Source organism: Dreissena polymorpha, chromosome 5 (assembly GCF_020536995.1).
Source record: "Dreissena polymorpha isolate Duluth1 chromosome 5, UMN_Dpol_1.0, whole genome shotgun sequence".
NCBI classification, from domain to species: Eukaryota; Metazoa; Mollusca; class Bivalvia; order Myida; family Dreissenidae; genus Dreissena; species Dreissena polymorpha.
The window spans coordinates 106616205-106632573 of NC_068359.1; the positions used below are offsets into that span (position 1 = coordinate 106616205).

Here is a 16369-nt window from a genome sequence, read left to right on the forward strand (position 1 = left end):
TCTGTAAATGCCCATATTCAGTATTCAATAATTATGTGTAGTTAGCGTTCATGTGTATGTTTTTGAGAAAGCAGATTAAATATTCATGAACTCAGTACTATATATTACTATGCGTGCATCAGAACTATGTTAAAGCATTTTACATTATTGGCCTTTTTCTGTACCCGACCCTCGCGATTTATGGAAATAATGCTCATTGTTTATCACCATCATTATCATCATGATCCCCTAATTTGAAAACTCCTCCATGAATGCCCATGGACTCATGTCGAAATAATCACTTACATAACATGCTGATAAACAGACATGGGCCTGTACGCACTCTTATAACTGGTACAAAACGTAAATTCGTTAAAATGATATCCCCCGCCCAAAACACTGTATATATGCATGGGTGCAAATCCCTTGATATACGGTATACGCATAAAAAATATTTAGTTTCACGTTGAAATCTTGTAGCGTATCTAAAACAAAGCCCTGAAAAGTTACATCATACAAAAACAAAAAGGGTTATAACTCTTATTTAAGAAAGCGTAGGGTTATGGTTCTTGTGCAAGGCTATTCTCATCATATAAGCTTTTAAGTTTTAATTTGAAATATTGTATGTATCTGACATGTAGCCCTGAAGAGTTACATCATACAAAGAAGCAATGGACAGTTATTGTTGTTTAAGAAAGTGTAGGGTTGTGGTTGTTGGGTTGTGGTTCTTGTGCATAGAACATCTCCTCACTCACCTACACCCAGGAAGTGGCATGATGATATCTTATATAGTGTCTGAGATATAGCCCTGACATGTTCGTGACAGACGGACGGACGGACGGACTGACAACGCAAATGCTATATGCCTTGGCCTCTTGCGGGGTATAATAATGTGCGTGACTGTAAAGCCGGGTATACACTGGTTGTAATCTGTTTGTGCACGCACTCTTAATATTGTTTCAATAATGTACGTGACTGTTAGGCCGCGGGTGCACTAGCTTTAATCTGTATGTGTACGTGACTCGGTAATAAACATCGTTCTTACGCACCACGCGTTGATATGTATCATACACAGGCTGCCACTATCAGGTGCACGTGGCGATGAATAAATGTGCACGTGGATGAAATGCTGTAAGACAGTTTCATGACTATAAATAGCGTGAAAAATTGTTTGTGCATGTAGGAGGGAATATAATACAGTATTTTTTGCGAAAGTCCCTTGACTACATGTATCGCTTTAAGGTAGCGCACCTCGTATGATTTCCCGCGATTTCTTCGAAGGTTGAAAAGCCGACTATTAGGTGCCGTAGCCTAGTGGTTAAGGCGATAGACTAGAAATCTTTTGGGATATTCCCGCGCAGGTTCGAATCCTGCCGACGACGTATACTTTTTTGCGACGCGTTTTATTTACTTTCTAACGTAATTTGATTTAATATGGCATATAAGCTATATTTATTGTTAAATATGTTGCAATTTTATGCACATTCTTCAATTATTAAAATTTAAACAACGTTATGGCGAAATTGGGTGATTTACCGTTGAAAATACGAACCATGCATGTTGCATTTTTATTTTTATTTCAAAAAGTAAACGGTAAATCTGTTTATTTCTTGGTATTTTTGCTGTATATAGTGTTTCTATAAAAACTAAGTTTAAAATATGACTTAAATGATACTATTTTGAATTTTATGACACTTTGTTTCTAACCGACCCAATTTTTACTTAGCTGAAATCACTTACATTTTATGGCGCTCTTCCATAGATACAAATTTGTAAAAAATAAATGTCTGTAAAAGAATACTTATTTCATCTTGTTTAAACTTTAAACACCTTTACAGCATCTGTACACACCAACTGCATGCCCATATTTGGAAATTTGAATGAATTATGGACCTTTTACATTCCCCAGGGGTGAAAATAAACTGGACAAAAGCCGAGCGTGGGGTGGTTTTGAAAAAATCGGTATATTTTTTTTTTTAAAAAGCATGGAAAGCCTACCTACAAATTTGCATGTAGTTCAGTGAAATGATGCTGATTAAGAAAATAATTAATTAGATTATATTTGGATATGTGCCCATTAGAGGTGCGCTACCTTAAAGGACCTTTTCACAGATTTTGGCAGATATTGAAGTTTGCCCTGAAATGCTTTATATTGATCTAAAAAGCTCCAGTACAAATCAAGAATAAAATGAAAGAAAGAAAACAAGGTAACCCTCAACTGGACTCGAACTACTGACCCCTTGAGTAAAAGTCTAATGCTCAGACAACTCGGCTCTCCGTGCTTATACAATGAATGATGTATTTTAACTTGATATAGCAATCCTCGTAGTGTCACCAAATATAACGACAACAACAGAACTCTAAAAATTATTCAATCTTTTCCCGTTGCAACGCTCTATAATTATTAAGGTTTTTAAATCGTCAAAGATGCATATAATGGATATTTTAGAGCTTGGTAAATGTTAAGTATTACTGTTCCCTCACAAATATCATAACTACAACGAGAATTTGCGAATCTGAAACATTTTTTTTAAATTTGATTATTGGTTTTTAAGAACGGCATTAGTTAATTCTTATCATTTATACGGTATTTAGAGGATAATACACGACTTAGGCGGGCCGGGCAGTGATAATCGGCCCGCATGGAGCATAACGGCCCGAGGGCTTTAGCTAACCACTGTCACCAAACACGATTCACAAAATGGTGTTGTCTATCTTGTTTATCTATGTTTTGTTTTTTTTTCTCTAAAATTTATTACAGAACCAGCTATCCGTACTTTTATTTTCATATAATCGATTACGCAATTTATGACGTATTTCTGTGACGAAAATCACCAGTTTTAGCTATTCGGACGTGAAAGGTTTATATCAAATATTTTGAAGCATCGAACGAAAACAAAAACCTATTTCGGATTGTGCATTTGTCGTGCATAATTGGAAGCTTTAATAAAATTATTGTAATCGCTCCGAAAAGTCATTCGATTTTGTGAATCGTGTTTGGTGACAGTGGTTAGCATTCGCTACAATCGTTTAAAAATAAAAAAGTGTGATTCAAAATAAATATAGATAAACGGATATAATAACAGAAAACGGATTGCACATCGTAGTTATTTTGTTATTATAAACATCGGATTAAAGTTGTCATAGAGGTAAGTGTGTCGTTTACTTTGTAAATTTTGCTGTTTGGTGAATCCTGTTCAAATAGATCTGGCATCAATCTAATGTGAAGCAGAGTTTCAGTATCAATCGATATTTGTATTATCCAAAGTGCGTGCTACCTGTCATTAAATAAACTTATTATGATTGATTATTTCGTTGATTTGCGACTTAGACTGAATGTGGACGCCATTTTTTTCCAGTTGAACGTCACGCGCACACATTCTGAGGGCCGATTATAAATAATCGGCGCTCGCGTTAGGGCCGATTATTTATAATGACCCCGCAGTGGTGATAATGGCATGAACAACTGTGCGAATTTGATACTATACATAGTAAGGTATGTATTATGAATGAATATTTTGGCACGAATTTAGTGCTACTTTTTATTAGGGCCTAAATTTGCAAATTTAGTAAATATTGCCCATATAAAAAGCGAATAATTATATTTGCAACTGTCTTTACCTGTTTTGCTTTTATATCTACGCACACCGTTTTTCACGCTTAAAATTAACAAAATATAAACAACATGGTATACATTTATTTTACTAACAATAAAATATAAATGATTTTTTTTTTGTTTCACAACACAATATGAGCCTCGTTCTGAGAATCTGTATGAAAGTGCATACAGTCTGCACAAGCTAATCAGGGACGACTGGTCTGTATGAAAGAACACAGAGTCTGCACAGGCTTATCAGGGACGACTGGTCTGTATGAAAGTACACAGAGTCCGCACAGGCTAATCAGGGACGACTGGTCTGTATGAAAGTGCACAGAGTCCGCACAGGCTAATCAGGGACGACTGGTCTGTATGAAAGTGCACAGAGTCCGCACAGGCTAATCAGGGACGACTGGTCTGTATGAAAGTGCACAGAGTCCGCACAGGCTAATCAGAGACGACTGGTCTGTATGAAAGTGAACAGAGTCCGCACAGGCTAATCAGGGACGACTGGTCTGTATGAAAGTACACAGAGTCCGCACAGGCTAATCAGGGACGACTGGTCTGTATGAAAGTTCACAGAGTCCGCACAGGCTAATCAGGGACGACTGGTCTGTATGAAAGTGCACAGAGTCCGCACAGGCTAATCATGGACGTCTGGTCTGTATGAAAGTACACAGAGTCCGCACAGGCTAATCAGGGACGACTGATCTGTATGAAAGTGCACAGAGTCTGCACATGCTAATCAGGGACGACACTTTCCCTTTTTATGGTATATTTCGTTTTAAGAAAGTCTTTTCTTGCAACATATCCCGTTTAGCCGGAAAGTGACGTGCTGACAATCCTGTGCGGAAACTTAAGGAACATGCATTGAGCCCCGTTTTCCCAGAACGATGCTCATACACTGTAGTCAGTGTTGTGAACGATGCTCATACACTATAGTCTGTGTTGTGAACGATGCTCATACATTATAGTCAGTGTTGTGTAAAATAACATTAAAATGAAGCGATCGGTTTCATAACTATCGAAAGTAATCGTTATCAAAACGAGAACGCATGTAACGCAGCATAGAGCAAACATACGTTTCGTTACATTAATAATTTAATACGGTAATATGCATGATTTGTACGATTAAAACGGTCAGCTTAGTCCTGACATGGCACAATGCACATGTAATGCTACATGCTTAATTAACGCGATAACCGTTCCAAGTACAACTAATCCGAATGACCACATGCATAAAACAGATGATATGAATAGAAGTAACTTTAACTTACAAATGCTCATCAAAAAGTAACGAAAGAAACATTCACAATCAGAGCGCGGACATCGTTTACATTCGTGCTGAAAAACGAATATTTATGTTTCACATATTTTGAAGCGCACATCCATTGTTTAATAATGTCTCAATAACCTCATTTATATGTCACACCCATGTAACCCCGCATACAAACGGACGGTGCACATGAACAACTACTGGCCAGGGTACGCGCATACGCAATGTCTGCCGCGTAAACACACGTTTGTCACGACACTTTGGGTCACGCAATGTCTGCCGCGTCAACACACGTTTGTCACGACACTTTGAGTCAAGTGTTCGTAAATAAGCAACACTGTAATCTATCAATTATAACCACTTCATCATATATCTTTCACAAACAAACAGGTCACACATGTCCATGTATCCTTTGTTATAATAATCATAATAACAAACAAATATAGCAATAATAAAATACACACACCCATATCGCCATCACTGCATGTTCTGTGATGAATTTGATATATATTTTCGTACTAATTACAATAATAATAAGCAATATTAAATTTGCGTTAAACCCCGTACATAATAAATATCGCGTCCATGCAAGTGAATGCGAAGATATCGAGGCGTCACTTTCAGCTTCTTTGAACGGCACGGGAAGTGTTTGACACAATTATGACGTCAGAGAGCAGTTTCCGGTGATGGGGTTAAGCAGGCGACGCGTGTCATCTGCGCCTGCGCGCGTAGTTCCACTGCCAGGGGATGTCCCCACGCCTGTGACCTTGCCCTGGCAACACTGCAAACCAAACAAAGATATATGTTAGCCGGGCTCTGGGAAAACGGGTTTTAACGTGCGTAAAGTGTCGTCCCAGCTTCCACTTTCAAGGACATTTTCGTTTTAAGGAAGACGTCTAATTGAAATCCAGTTTAGGCGGAAGTGTCGTTCCTGATTAAGCCTGTTCGGACTACATCGGCTAATCTGGGATGATACTTTACGTACATGAATACAGACCCACTTTCCCAGAGCGAGGCTAGGAGGCTTGATAGCAGCTGAATTCCTTGTTGTTATACAAACTGAACGAATCAACCTATATCATATGGACTAATATGTAATATATTTCAAACAGCTCAATCACGAACGTTATTTATGATCTCGTTATTTATAAAATCAAAAGGCTGGGTAAGAATACAACATAATTTATGCACGTCAACATGAACAAACACATTTAACCGTGTCAACGCATTGATACAAGATCACGTTTGTGCAAATAAAGACACACACATATTCAGAAGAAAGATTTAGAAAAATAATGTTTTCGTTCGTGTGTTTGTCTATTTGTCGGCCTCTAAATTCCCGATATGCACACTCTACGTTTTTTTTTCATTTACAAAAACAACAACAACCCAAATTAAATGAGGTTAAAAACTAAAGACGAAATCAGTTAAAATGTAAGTAGCTATTCATTGTTATGCCACATAAAGCTGACCTCCGAGAATGTTACTTTTGATACTTATACACATATACTTGTAGGAAAGTTTCTCGCTCATGGTCGTCCAATATAAACATGTGTAAGCTACATAGCCGTAGCAGAACCAGAAAAACACACATAGCCAAACACCGTCGTCTTTATTATCTCAACAAACAACAGTCCTATTCCAAAGCACGTGCAGCACATAATAACGGGCAATTTAAGAGGCATGAGTCTGCCACTGAACAACCAGACGGTCATGCAAGCTGTACGCGTTGTTTTAGCCGAATAAAGCACATAGACTAGCATGTGCTGTGTTATTGCACATATACTAACATGTACTGTGTTATAGCACATATACTAACGTGTGCTATGTTATAGCACATAGACAAGCGTGTGCTTTGTTATAGCACATATATAAGCGTGTGTTGTGTTATAGCACATATACAAGCGTGTGCTATGTTATAGCACATAGACAAGCGTGTGCTGTGATATAGCACATAGACAATCGTGTGCTGTCATATAGCACATATTCTAGCATGTGCTGTGTTATAGCACATAGACAAGCGTGTGCTGTGTTATAGCAAATAGACAAGCGTGTGCTGTGTTATAGCACATAGACAAGCGTGTGCTGTGTAATGGCACATAGACAATAATTGCTGTGTTATATCACATAGACTAGCATGTGCTGTGTTATAGCACAAAGACAAGCGTGTGCTATGTTATAGCACATAGACAAGCATGTGCTGTGTTATAGCACATAGACAAGCGTGTGCTGTGTTATATCACATAGACAAGCGTGTGCTGTCTTATAGCACATAGAATAGCATGTGCTGTGTTATAGCACACATACTAGCATGTCCTGTGTTATAGCACACAGACTAGCATGTGCTGTGTTATAAAACACATACAAACATGTACTGTGTTATAGCACATATAATAGCATGTGCTATGTTATAGCACATATACTAGCATGTGTTGTGTTGTAGCACATACACTAGCACGTGCTCTGTTATAGCACATATACAAGAATGCGCCGTGTTATAGCACATAGACTAGCATGTGCTGTGTTATAGCACATATACTAGCATGTGCTGTGTTTTAGCAACAATGAGCTTATCAGATAGTAAATCGTTATAATTCGCATTCTGTGTTCAAGTGTTCAATGTTTAATAAACGCGTGAAAATTGGAACCAAACGATCAAACTTCTGTTGAAAATTTAATATTTTTTCTTCTGAACTTAAATTGAATGTAAGAAAATACTAAATTATGTATTGTATACATATAAACGGAAAATAAATAAAATAATAGTATGCAAGCTAATTTTAGTGTGCTGCGAGGCATTAGAAAGAGAATCAGGCCCGTGGTATCCGAAGGAAAACACATCGAATGGCTGGATATTTCCAATCATGTTGATGTAAGCATTATGTCATGTGAGGCATTGACGAGTGGATATCGGGATATACATGATGAACTGCAAAATACCCGATTGACGTCACATTAATATTTGTAAAATGTCATATATTGTCATGCAGTACGACATATAGTATGCACGCCACTCATTACGGTATGATAAATTCCTGTTGACTTGACCTATTGATATGTGTATTACAACATGGTTACGGCTGAATATGTACTATTAACAAGTCGTCATAAATTTATGCCCTGTTCTGTTCTGATAAGATAACAGGAATTTAACTTTCATAGACCGTGTAGATCACGGTCTACATGTTTTTGTTTAAAATATTTTTGTTTAAATACAATAAAAAGAGGGAATAGATGTGAGGTCTGAGGCATTACTTTTCATTAGACGGGCTGTTTTGTTAGACGCTTACACGTACGAGGTGTTTTTGAGTTATTTAACGATACGAATATCAAATGTAAGGTATGCGCCGCGCTCTTGGAACACGAGGTTCAAGGCTGGTGTGTAAAATACCGTCCCACTGAAGCATGTACAGTCTATTTAAACCTATACAGTCCGCACAGCAGGCTAATGAATGACGACACTTTCCGCTTACACTGGATTTTTTTAAAAAGAAAACTTACTTTCAACAAAAACTCTGTGACGGCGGACAGTGTCGTCCCTGATTAACCTGTACGGACTGCTAATGTGGGACGACACATAACGCATATGCATTAAGTACGATTTATCCCAGATTGAGCCTCATGACATCATTGGCGGGTAAATAACATCATGACATGTGTACCACAAAGCTGGCTGTAAGGCTCTTGTCTCAGACCATGATCAAAGTATCTAAGATCATGGACATCAACGGAAATTAGGTTGTTAATGTTTATGCGTCTAGATTGTTTTTATTGGTTTACTGTCGCTGTCTGGAGAGGAAATTATTTGTAGAAAAAATGGCTTCAAAGTTGTTGCCTCTTTCATATGCATTGTTAACAATTTGAAAAACATTCAAATTATTAATCTGTATACATAATATTTCATCATGCCATGTATGTCCCCGAATTATTCGATACTTTTGATATATTTAAATGATGAGGGGGCTATGTTTAATTCAAACCATACGCATATGCGTGCTTCTGTATCAACTTAGAAACCGTGCCAAGAGAATACTGTTTATATTCAATCGCACTGATTAAAATGACACAATGTGAAAATACAACGTTATGTGCGAATACAAACATGACAATGACCAAGTACATCAAGGTTTTATTCCAAACTTAATTAATAAAACTTTTTTCAGTATTTTTATAACGCATTATTTTACATGTGACTACCCTTGATATGTCCACGTACAAAGGTTCATTACAGCAGGAGAGACATTATACTCGAATACTGTTTGTATGGCCGCGATCTTTTTTGATGTGATCATTTGCAGCGAATTAACTGATCATCGTTTCCCATGGGAAACCGTCGTCGGCTATGTTTTATTCAACGTAAGGTGTGCTTATTGGCGTTACCGGCTATGATAACAATCGCGCCGTCCAATGAGAAAGATATTGACCGGATGTAGTTTTATAACAGATGATAAATGTCAAAATAATTAACAATATTAGATGTGTGACGCTGCTCAGCTGTTAAGCCAAGATTTTAACTACGATTGTCAATACAATAAGCGATGTGTTTGTATTTCGATGTTTATGAGTTCCTTACGCGCCTGAGGCTGCATTATAAGTGTGCCCCAGCACTCCTACATAATTAACTTAACTGGACTTACGAAATTTAGCGCAAGTTTTGAATTATTGCTTTAACTTAAAGCTTTTAATTTTTTCCTGAAAGATTTTCCACTTAAGTGTTGTGTGGTGTTGTTGTTGTGGATGCCGGAGTACCCGGAGGAAAATCAATCTGTCCGGTACGGTAAACACCTACCAAACTCTTATGCTTTCGGGAACGGGTATTGAACGCGGGTCGCTTATGTGAGAAGCGAGTGTACCAATCACCAGACATCTCGTCAATAAGCAGATTGAGAATATTTTAAACGAAAAGAATACTGTTTCAAAACTCGATTCGGACTTCGGAATATGGTTGCACCCCTTTCGTATTTTATGCTTCTATTGAAGACTTAGGAGTTGTTGTTGTTTTTAAAGATAGCGATTATGGGTTATCACTAGATGATATTGTATAAATGCTTGTGTTATTTGCCAATGATACGGATACGATAAATATTATTGGAAAAACACCATCTGCATTACAGAAACATTTCGATAAAATTGGAACTTAGTGTGAAACATGGGAGTTGAAAGTGAATACTGTTAAAATATACCGGTAGGTGGAACAGGATTTTATGTTTTAAGAACAGTATTTGCTACACTAGATTAAAAAAAACAAAAAACATTTATTGTGCAAAGTTTTAAAAGATATGCATATTGTATAATGCCAATTTAATAATGTTGACTTAAGTTAAAAAATTATGTATCATTTTTATGGGGCTCGTGTTGGATCGATATTGAACTATTCACTTAAAATGATCAAACGAGATTGAGAGAGTAAATCTTAAGCTGTTAAAAAGGTTATTAAGCGTCAACATTCAAAAAAGGTATTTAACAAAATTAAGTGTGAACTATAATGAGATAAGACAGCATGTGTTAAAATACATTACTATGAAAATCCATTTATAAATTCACTCAGTTATTTAATTTAAACTTTAAAATGAATATAATTAATTGATGTGGATATATTAAGAAAGGTATGTTTGTTAGAGACACACTTTTAAACCTTTAGTTCAAAAAGTTCATTCTCTATATGTACGAACACAATTAAATGCATGTTATTTTATTTGCAATGATATGTCACTATGATTGTATCTATCTTTTGTATGAATGTGTTGAATACGACCCACAATGCGGAAACTATGTGTTCTGTTCTGTCATTCGCAATGTGACAACGCTGTATTGATGACAGGGGGCGAGACCTATTGACCAATATACATGACAGTTGAGTCAATTAGTTGAGATCTACGCGTATCATAATTAATAATCGGGCAACGCACAACGACTATCGGTCTTGAGTGACTTTAGCCTTGACCAATGCCTGTGTGCAGATATGTGACAGACAGATGGGCGTTATGTTACAGTATGAATGTGAGTCACATAGTGACGGACAGATGGGCGTTATGTTACAGTATGTGTATTACAAAACAGTGACGTTACAGTATCGTGTACGAAAGAATGTACGATGAAGACAATCAAAAAGGTCACTATGAACGGTACTGTGTATTTGCGCGGACAATCTCCTTAATTAGTATAGATACTTGATCATTATGAATATATGAGTAAATGTAAAGTTAACAATTCAATGAAGTAAATATTGTTACTGAAAATATATTAAATTAAAGCGCATGCAAATCTGTCAAAACCAAGAGCATATATAAGCAGTACCAGCAGAAATAAAGATTATAATGATATAAGTGATACGTTTCAAATTAACCAAGAAACCGTCGGAGACGGGTGATGCTCCCCAAAGGTCTTTTTTGTCACAATATTGCACTATATATTCAGATAAAAGGAAACGTCTTGAGCGGCATAACTTTGGACAAAATAATACGATGGGTGGTTTAGCAACTTAAAAATTTCAAAGGGCCATAACTCTCTAAATAAATTATCTAACCAGAACCCACAAATAACATGCGCATCTCCTCAAGGTAGTTAAGCTTCCCATAAAGCTTCATTGAATTCCAGTCAGTAGTTGGGGAGAAATAGCCCGGACAAGAATTGCACTATATGTACAGTTTATAGAAAATTTCAAAGGGCCATAACTCTGTGAAAAATCATCCGACCACAACCGGCTGATAATATGCACATCTCCTGTTGGTAGTGAAGGTTCCCATAAAGTTTCATTGAATTCCTGTAATAAAATGCTGAGAAATAGCTCGGACAAGAATTGCACTTCATGTACAATAGAAAATTTCAAAGGGCCATAACTCTGTGAAAAATCATCCGACGAGAACCGTCTGATAATATGCACATCTCCTCTTGGTAATGAAGCTTCCCATAAAGTTCCATTGAATTCCAGTCATTAGTTGCTGAGAAATAGCCCGGACAAGAATTGCACTATATGTACAGTTAATGGAAAATTTCAAAGGGCCATAACTCTGTGAAAAATCATCCGACCAGAACCGGCTGATAATATGCACATCTCCTCTTGATAGTGAAGCTTCCCATAAAGTTTCATTGAATTCCGATCATTAGTTGCTGAGAAATAGCCCGGACAAGAATTGCACTATATGTACAGTTAATGGAAAATTTCAAAGGGCCATAACTCTGTGAACAAGTAACCGTCGGAGACGGATGATGCTCCCCAAAGTTTTTTTTTTCACAATATTGCACTATATATTCAGATAAAAGGAAACGTCTTGAGGGGCATAACTTTGGGCAAAATAATACGAAGGATGATTAAGCAACTTAAAAATTTCAAAGGGCCATAACTCTCTAAATAAATCATCTAATCAGAATCCACAAATAACACGCGCATCTCCTCAAGGTAGTTAAGCTTCCCATAAAGCATCAGTGAATTCCAGTCAGTAGTTGCGGAGAAATAGCCCGGACAAGAATTGCACTATAAGTACAGTTAATGGAAAATTTCAAAGGTCATAACTCTGTGAAAAATCATCTGACTAGAACCCGCTTATAATATGCACATGTCCTCTTGGTAGTGAAGCTTCCCATAAAGTTTAATTGAATTGCGGTCATTAGTTGCTGAGAAATAGCCCGGACAAGAATTGCACTATATGTACAGTTAATGGAAAATTTCAAAAGCCATAACTCTGTGAAAAATCATGCGACGAGAACCGGCTGATAATGTGCACATCTCCTCTTGGTAGTGAAGCTTCCCATAAAGATTAATTGAATTCCGGTCATTAATTGCTGAGAAATAGCCCGGACAAAAATTGTGCACGAACGGACAGACACACGCACGGTCAGACGAAGCGGCGGCTATATGCTCCCCCCCAAAAATTTTGGGGGAGCATAAAAATCATCCGACCAGAACCGGCTGATAATATGAACATATCCTCTTGGTAGTGAAGCTTCCCATAAAGTTTAATTGAATTCCGGTCATTAATTGCTGAGAAATAGCCCGGACAAAAACTGTGCACGGACGGACGGACACACGCACGGACAGACGAAGCGGCGACTATATGCTCCCCCAAAAAATTTGGGGGAGCATAATAAAACTGTGACGTGTGAACAAACAAAAGAAAACAAAAGTTATATAGAAAACATATCCACACAAAAAATAAAATAAAATAAAACATTTGTTTAAGTGTAAGCAGAACCACACGAGGTTTAGCTAGATGTAAACCAAGACAACAAAAAGGTACGTTCCCTGGGGCCTGACCGTGATAACAACGTTATATGAGAGCAGACGGTACAGACGGTAAAGAATACACACAGAACACACAGGGCTCTAGACATGCGCTTACCATTATTGTCCGTACAGCTTATCACGCCGGGTATCTGGCGGAAATATTAACGTATCACATATATATCACATGCATGTGTGTCGAAGACGTTGAACATGATTGAAACGATCATTTTAACGTTTAGATCAGCATATCTTAAACTCGTATAAATCCATAAAACAATTATCGCTGTAGAAGTAACGTACTTATTTCTTGGTCGCAGCGTGGGCCTATCCAGCCGAAGGGACATATACAGGCTCCCGAGACGGGGTCACATCCGGCTCCACTTTCACAGTCACACTGGAACATGCAAGAGGGGCCATACCGACCTGCAGGGCACGCTGAAATGCGAACACAGCTTTATCATTCAACAAGATAAAAGATTCGGGTCATTCTTGTCCTTCATAAAAAACATACACTTAATTATTGATTTTATGTTGTTGCCTTTTTACATTGGAACCGGATCATACATATTAATGAAAACATCCTAATCCACTTTACGCCTTGTGTTATTGTGAAATTGTAGTAACATAGTGATGTAGTAACGTAGTAATGTACAAACATAGAATTAGTAATGAAAGAACACAGTGATGTAGTAACATAGTGATGCAGTTGTTGCAATAATTTAACTATCAGCTTTATAACCCAATGGGTTGCTGATAGTTGCAATGCGCTCTCTCTTTGCCATGGGTGCAAAATGTAATCAACAATGCAAGGGTTAAGGAACACTGAAACTGCAAGAACTTATAAAAGTTTACCTATCTAATCCACAAACTCATCCAAATGGTACCATTAAAGCAAAAAATAATTTTATTGACTTAAGTTTTGTTTTGTACGCTGTATCCGCCATATTGGAAAATTGACCCAATATTGGTTAGGTCGCAGTACACCAATATTTTGCACGTAGGGTTATGTGCTCCAGCCTATAAAGTCGATAACGATGCGGTATTCGATACAGAATACACTGTTCCAAATTTAAACATAAAAATATCAGCGAGAAAAGTGTGTTGAAACATCGTCGTGTTTGTATACGGTGCATGCAAAGGATGACATCCGTAGGTTGCCATTCAGGTAAATTTAACATGTTTATGAAGTTTATTCATTATTTTCCTCAATTTGTCTCGAACGACGTCTGTTTAGTGAAGCGCACGGATTCGCTGCACTGAACTGCACCCATGTTTATGAAGGGGTGCATATGGACTGCCAGAGCCGCCATAGCAAAAATTATCAAAGGCTCTGGGAGTCCGTTTATGTGGACTAAGTGATGCAGTATTAGTTATAGTAACATAATAATGTAGTAACATAGTGATATAGTAACTTAGTGATGTAGTAACATGGTGATGTAGTAACATAGAGATGTAGTAACATAGTGATGTAGTAACATGTAATGTAGTTATTTATTGATGTAGTAACACAGTGATGAAGAAACAGAGGGATGTAGTAACATAGTGATGTAGTAATATAGTAATGTAGTAATATTATGCAGCTATGTAACTTTTTTATAATTTCATGAAGTTCGGATTCGGATAAAGAACACGCACTATGTTCAGCCGCATACATAAGTACAAACAAACTACAGATGTCCCGAAGAACGCTACATACTAATATTATGCAGTACCTAATATAGAAATACTAGTACTGAATATAGTTTCGTAACCTTTCATAACCATTCCATCTACGTAAATCGCGCATCAGCTTGTTTGATTTATCGGTTATTAACGTCTTTTGTCCCAAACCGGTCGTTAAGGTCAATAGTTTATTGACATCTATTGGCATGTCCGCTCCCTCCCCATTCAGCAAAAGAGGTCTGTTTAGTATCGGACCACATTTCGGACACCTTTTTACGTTCACACAAAGGCCGAGTAATCGTATATGTCATTACTTCATAATCGTTTACAATAACTAGATATCATTAAATGTGATATTGACATATCGCCCATCAAACACACCTTTTCAACAGATTGTAATTTTTTCTCTGACAAGCGACCCCTGTTTTGCATGTCACAACATCATTTTCTTCACAATGGCGACCTATGTAAAAGACCGAGCCAGTCCGATTGAGATAACTCGATTTTTCAGTTACTTCCCTTGGGCATTCGCCACTGCGTAGGAGATTGCTCGTTGATTTTCATTGATAACATTCTCCTAGCAGAGTTGTCGTTCGTGTTCCAACATTCAACAATGGCCGCCCCCATTAGAGTCTCGATTCAAAACTTTCTTACTGCATAAATTGGCTTGTTTCGCTATTTAGAAGCTGTCATATATGATATATTAATCATTTATTCACTAAATCTCCGCTAATGACAACAATGGATGGAATTCGAAGGATATATTCGATGTGAATGGATCACTTTCTACAACAATGGCTTCGCCCATGAGGGACTTGATAACACTCGTGTCAAAACTTTCTTACAGCTTAAATCGGCTTGTTTCGCTATTTAGTAATGCAACAATAAATGGAATTCGAAGAATATATTCAGTGTGAAATGAAGCACTTTCTGGATCTCGACAGATTGACAAGGCAAAACTTGCATACTGATGATACTGGTATTTTTAGTTATCAATTTAAGTCACATTCTGCTTTATAAATTTTGTTCGAGCATTTTGCGACTTATTGAATGGCTATGATACCCGATATCAACATATATACAACATTGATTACACACTCTTTACTCAAATTACTGGTTTGTATGAATTCTTTCTTCTTTCTATTTAAGTAGTTGATATATTAGTCCAAATAATTAGACGAAATTTACGTTTAGTCCATGTATATCGACCTCATATTTATAGGAGTAGATATTATGTTAAAGGGGCTTTTTCACAGATTTTAACCTGTTTTGAAGTTAGTCATTAAATGCTTTATATTGATAAATGTAAACATTGGATCTTAAAAGCTCCAGTTAAAAATCAAGAATAAAATTCTTAAAAAAAAAGTAGTCCGCCGCAGGGCTTGAACCAGTGACCCCCTTAGTCCTGGAGTACAAACGCATTAGCCTGCTCGACTTTTCTGCCAAGTATTAATGGTTGACGTATTTTATACCTAATATAAGCAATCTTCGTAGTTTCACACAATAAAAAAACAACAACATAACTCTCCAAATTATTCAATCGTTTCGCGTTGCAACGCTTTATAATTTTTAAATCGTTACAAGATGCATATAATGGCTATATTAGACCATGGTAAATGTTCAGTAATAC

The 16369-nt window shown here is 37.1% G+C and overlaps 1 protein-coding gene across 4 annotated transcripts in view; it reads right to left on the minus strand.

Moving 5' to 3' along the window:
• Window positions 1–3661: 3661 nt before the first annotated feature.
• The window catches only part of LOC127832189 (multiple epidermal growth factor-like domains protein 6), a 119821-nt gene continuing 107113 nt past the window's right edge, over window positions 3662–16369 (minus strand). For all 4 annotated transcript variants that reach the window (XM_052357487.1, XM_052357489.1, XM_052357488.1 and 1 more), the window contains 2 exons: window positions 13378–13512; window positions 3662–5634 (listed from right to left, as the gene is read on the minus strand). In XM_052357487.1, the coding sequence (XP_052213447.1) occupies window positions 5564–5634; window positions 13378–13512 (206 nt within the window). In that variant the 3' untranslated portion in view covers window positions 3662–5563. The remainder of the gene's footprint in view (window positions 5635–13377; window positions 13513–16369) is intronic.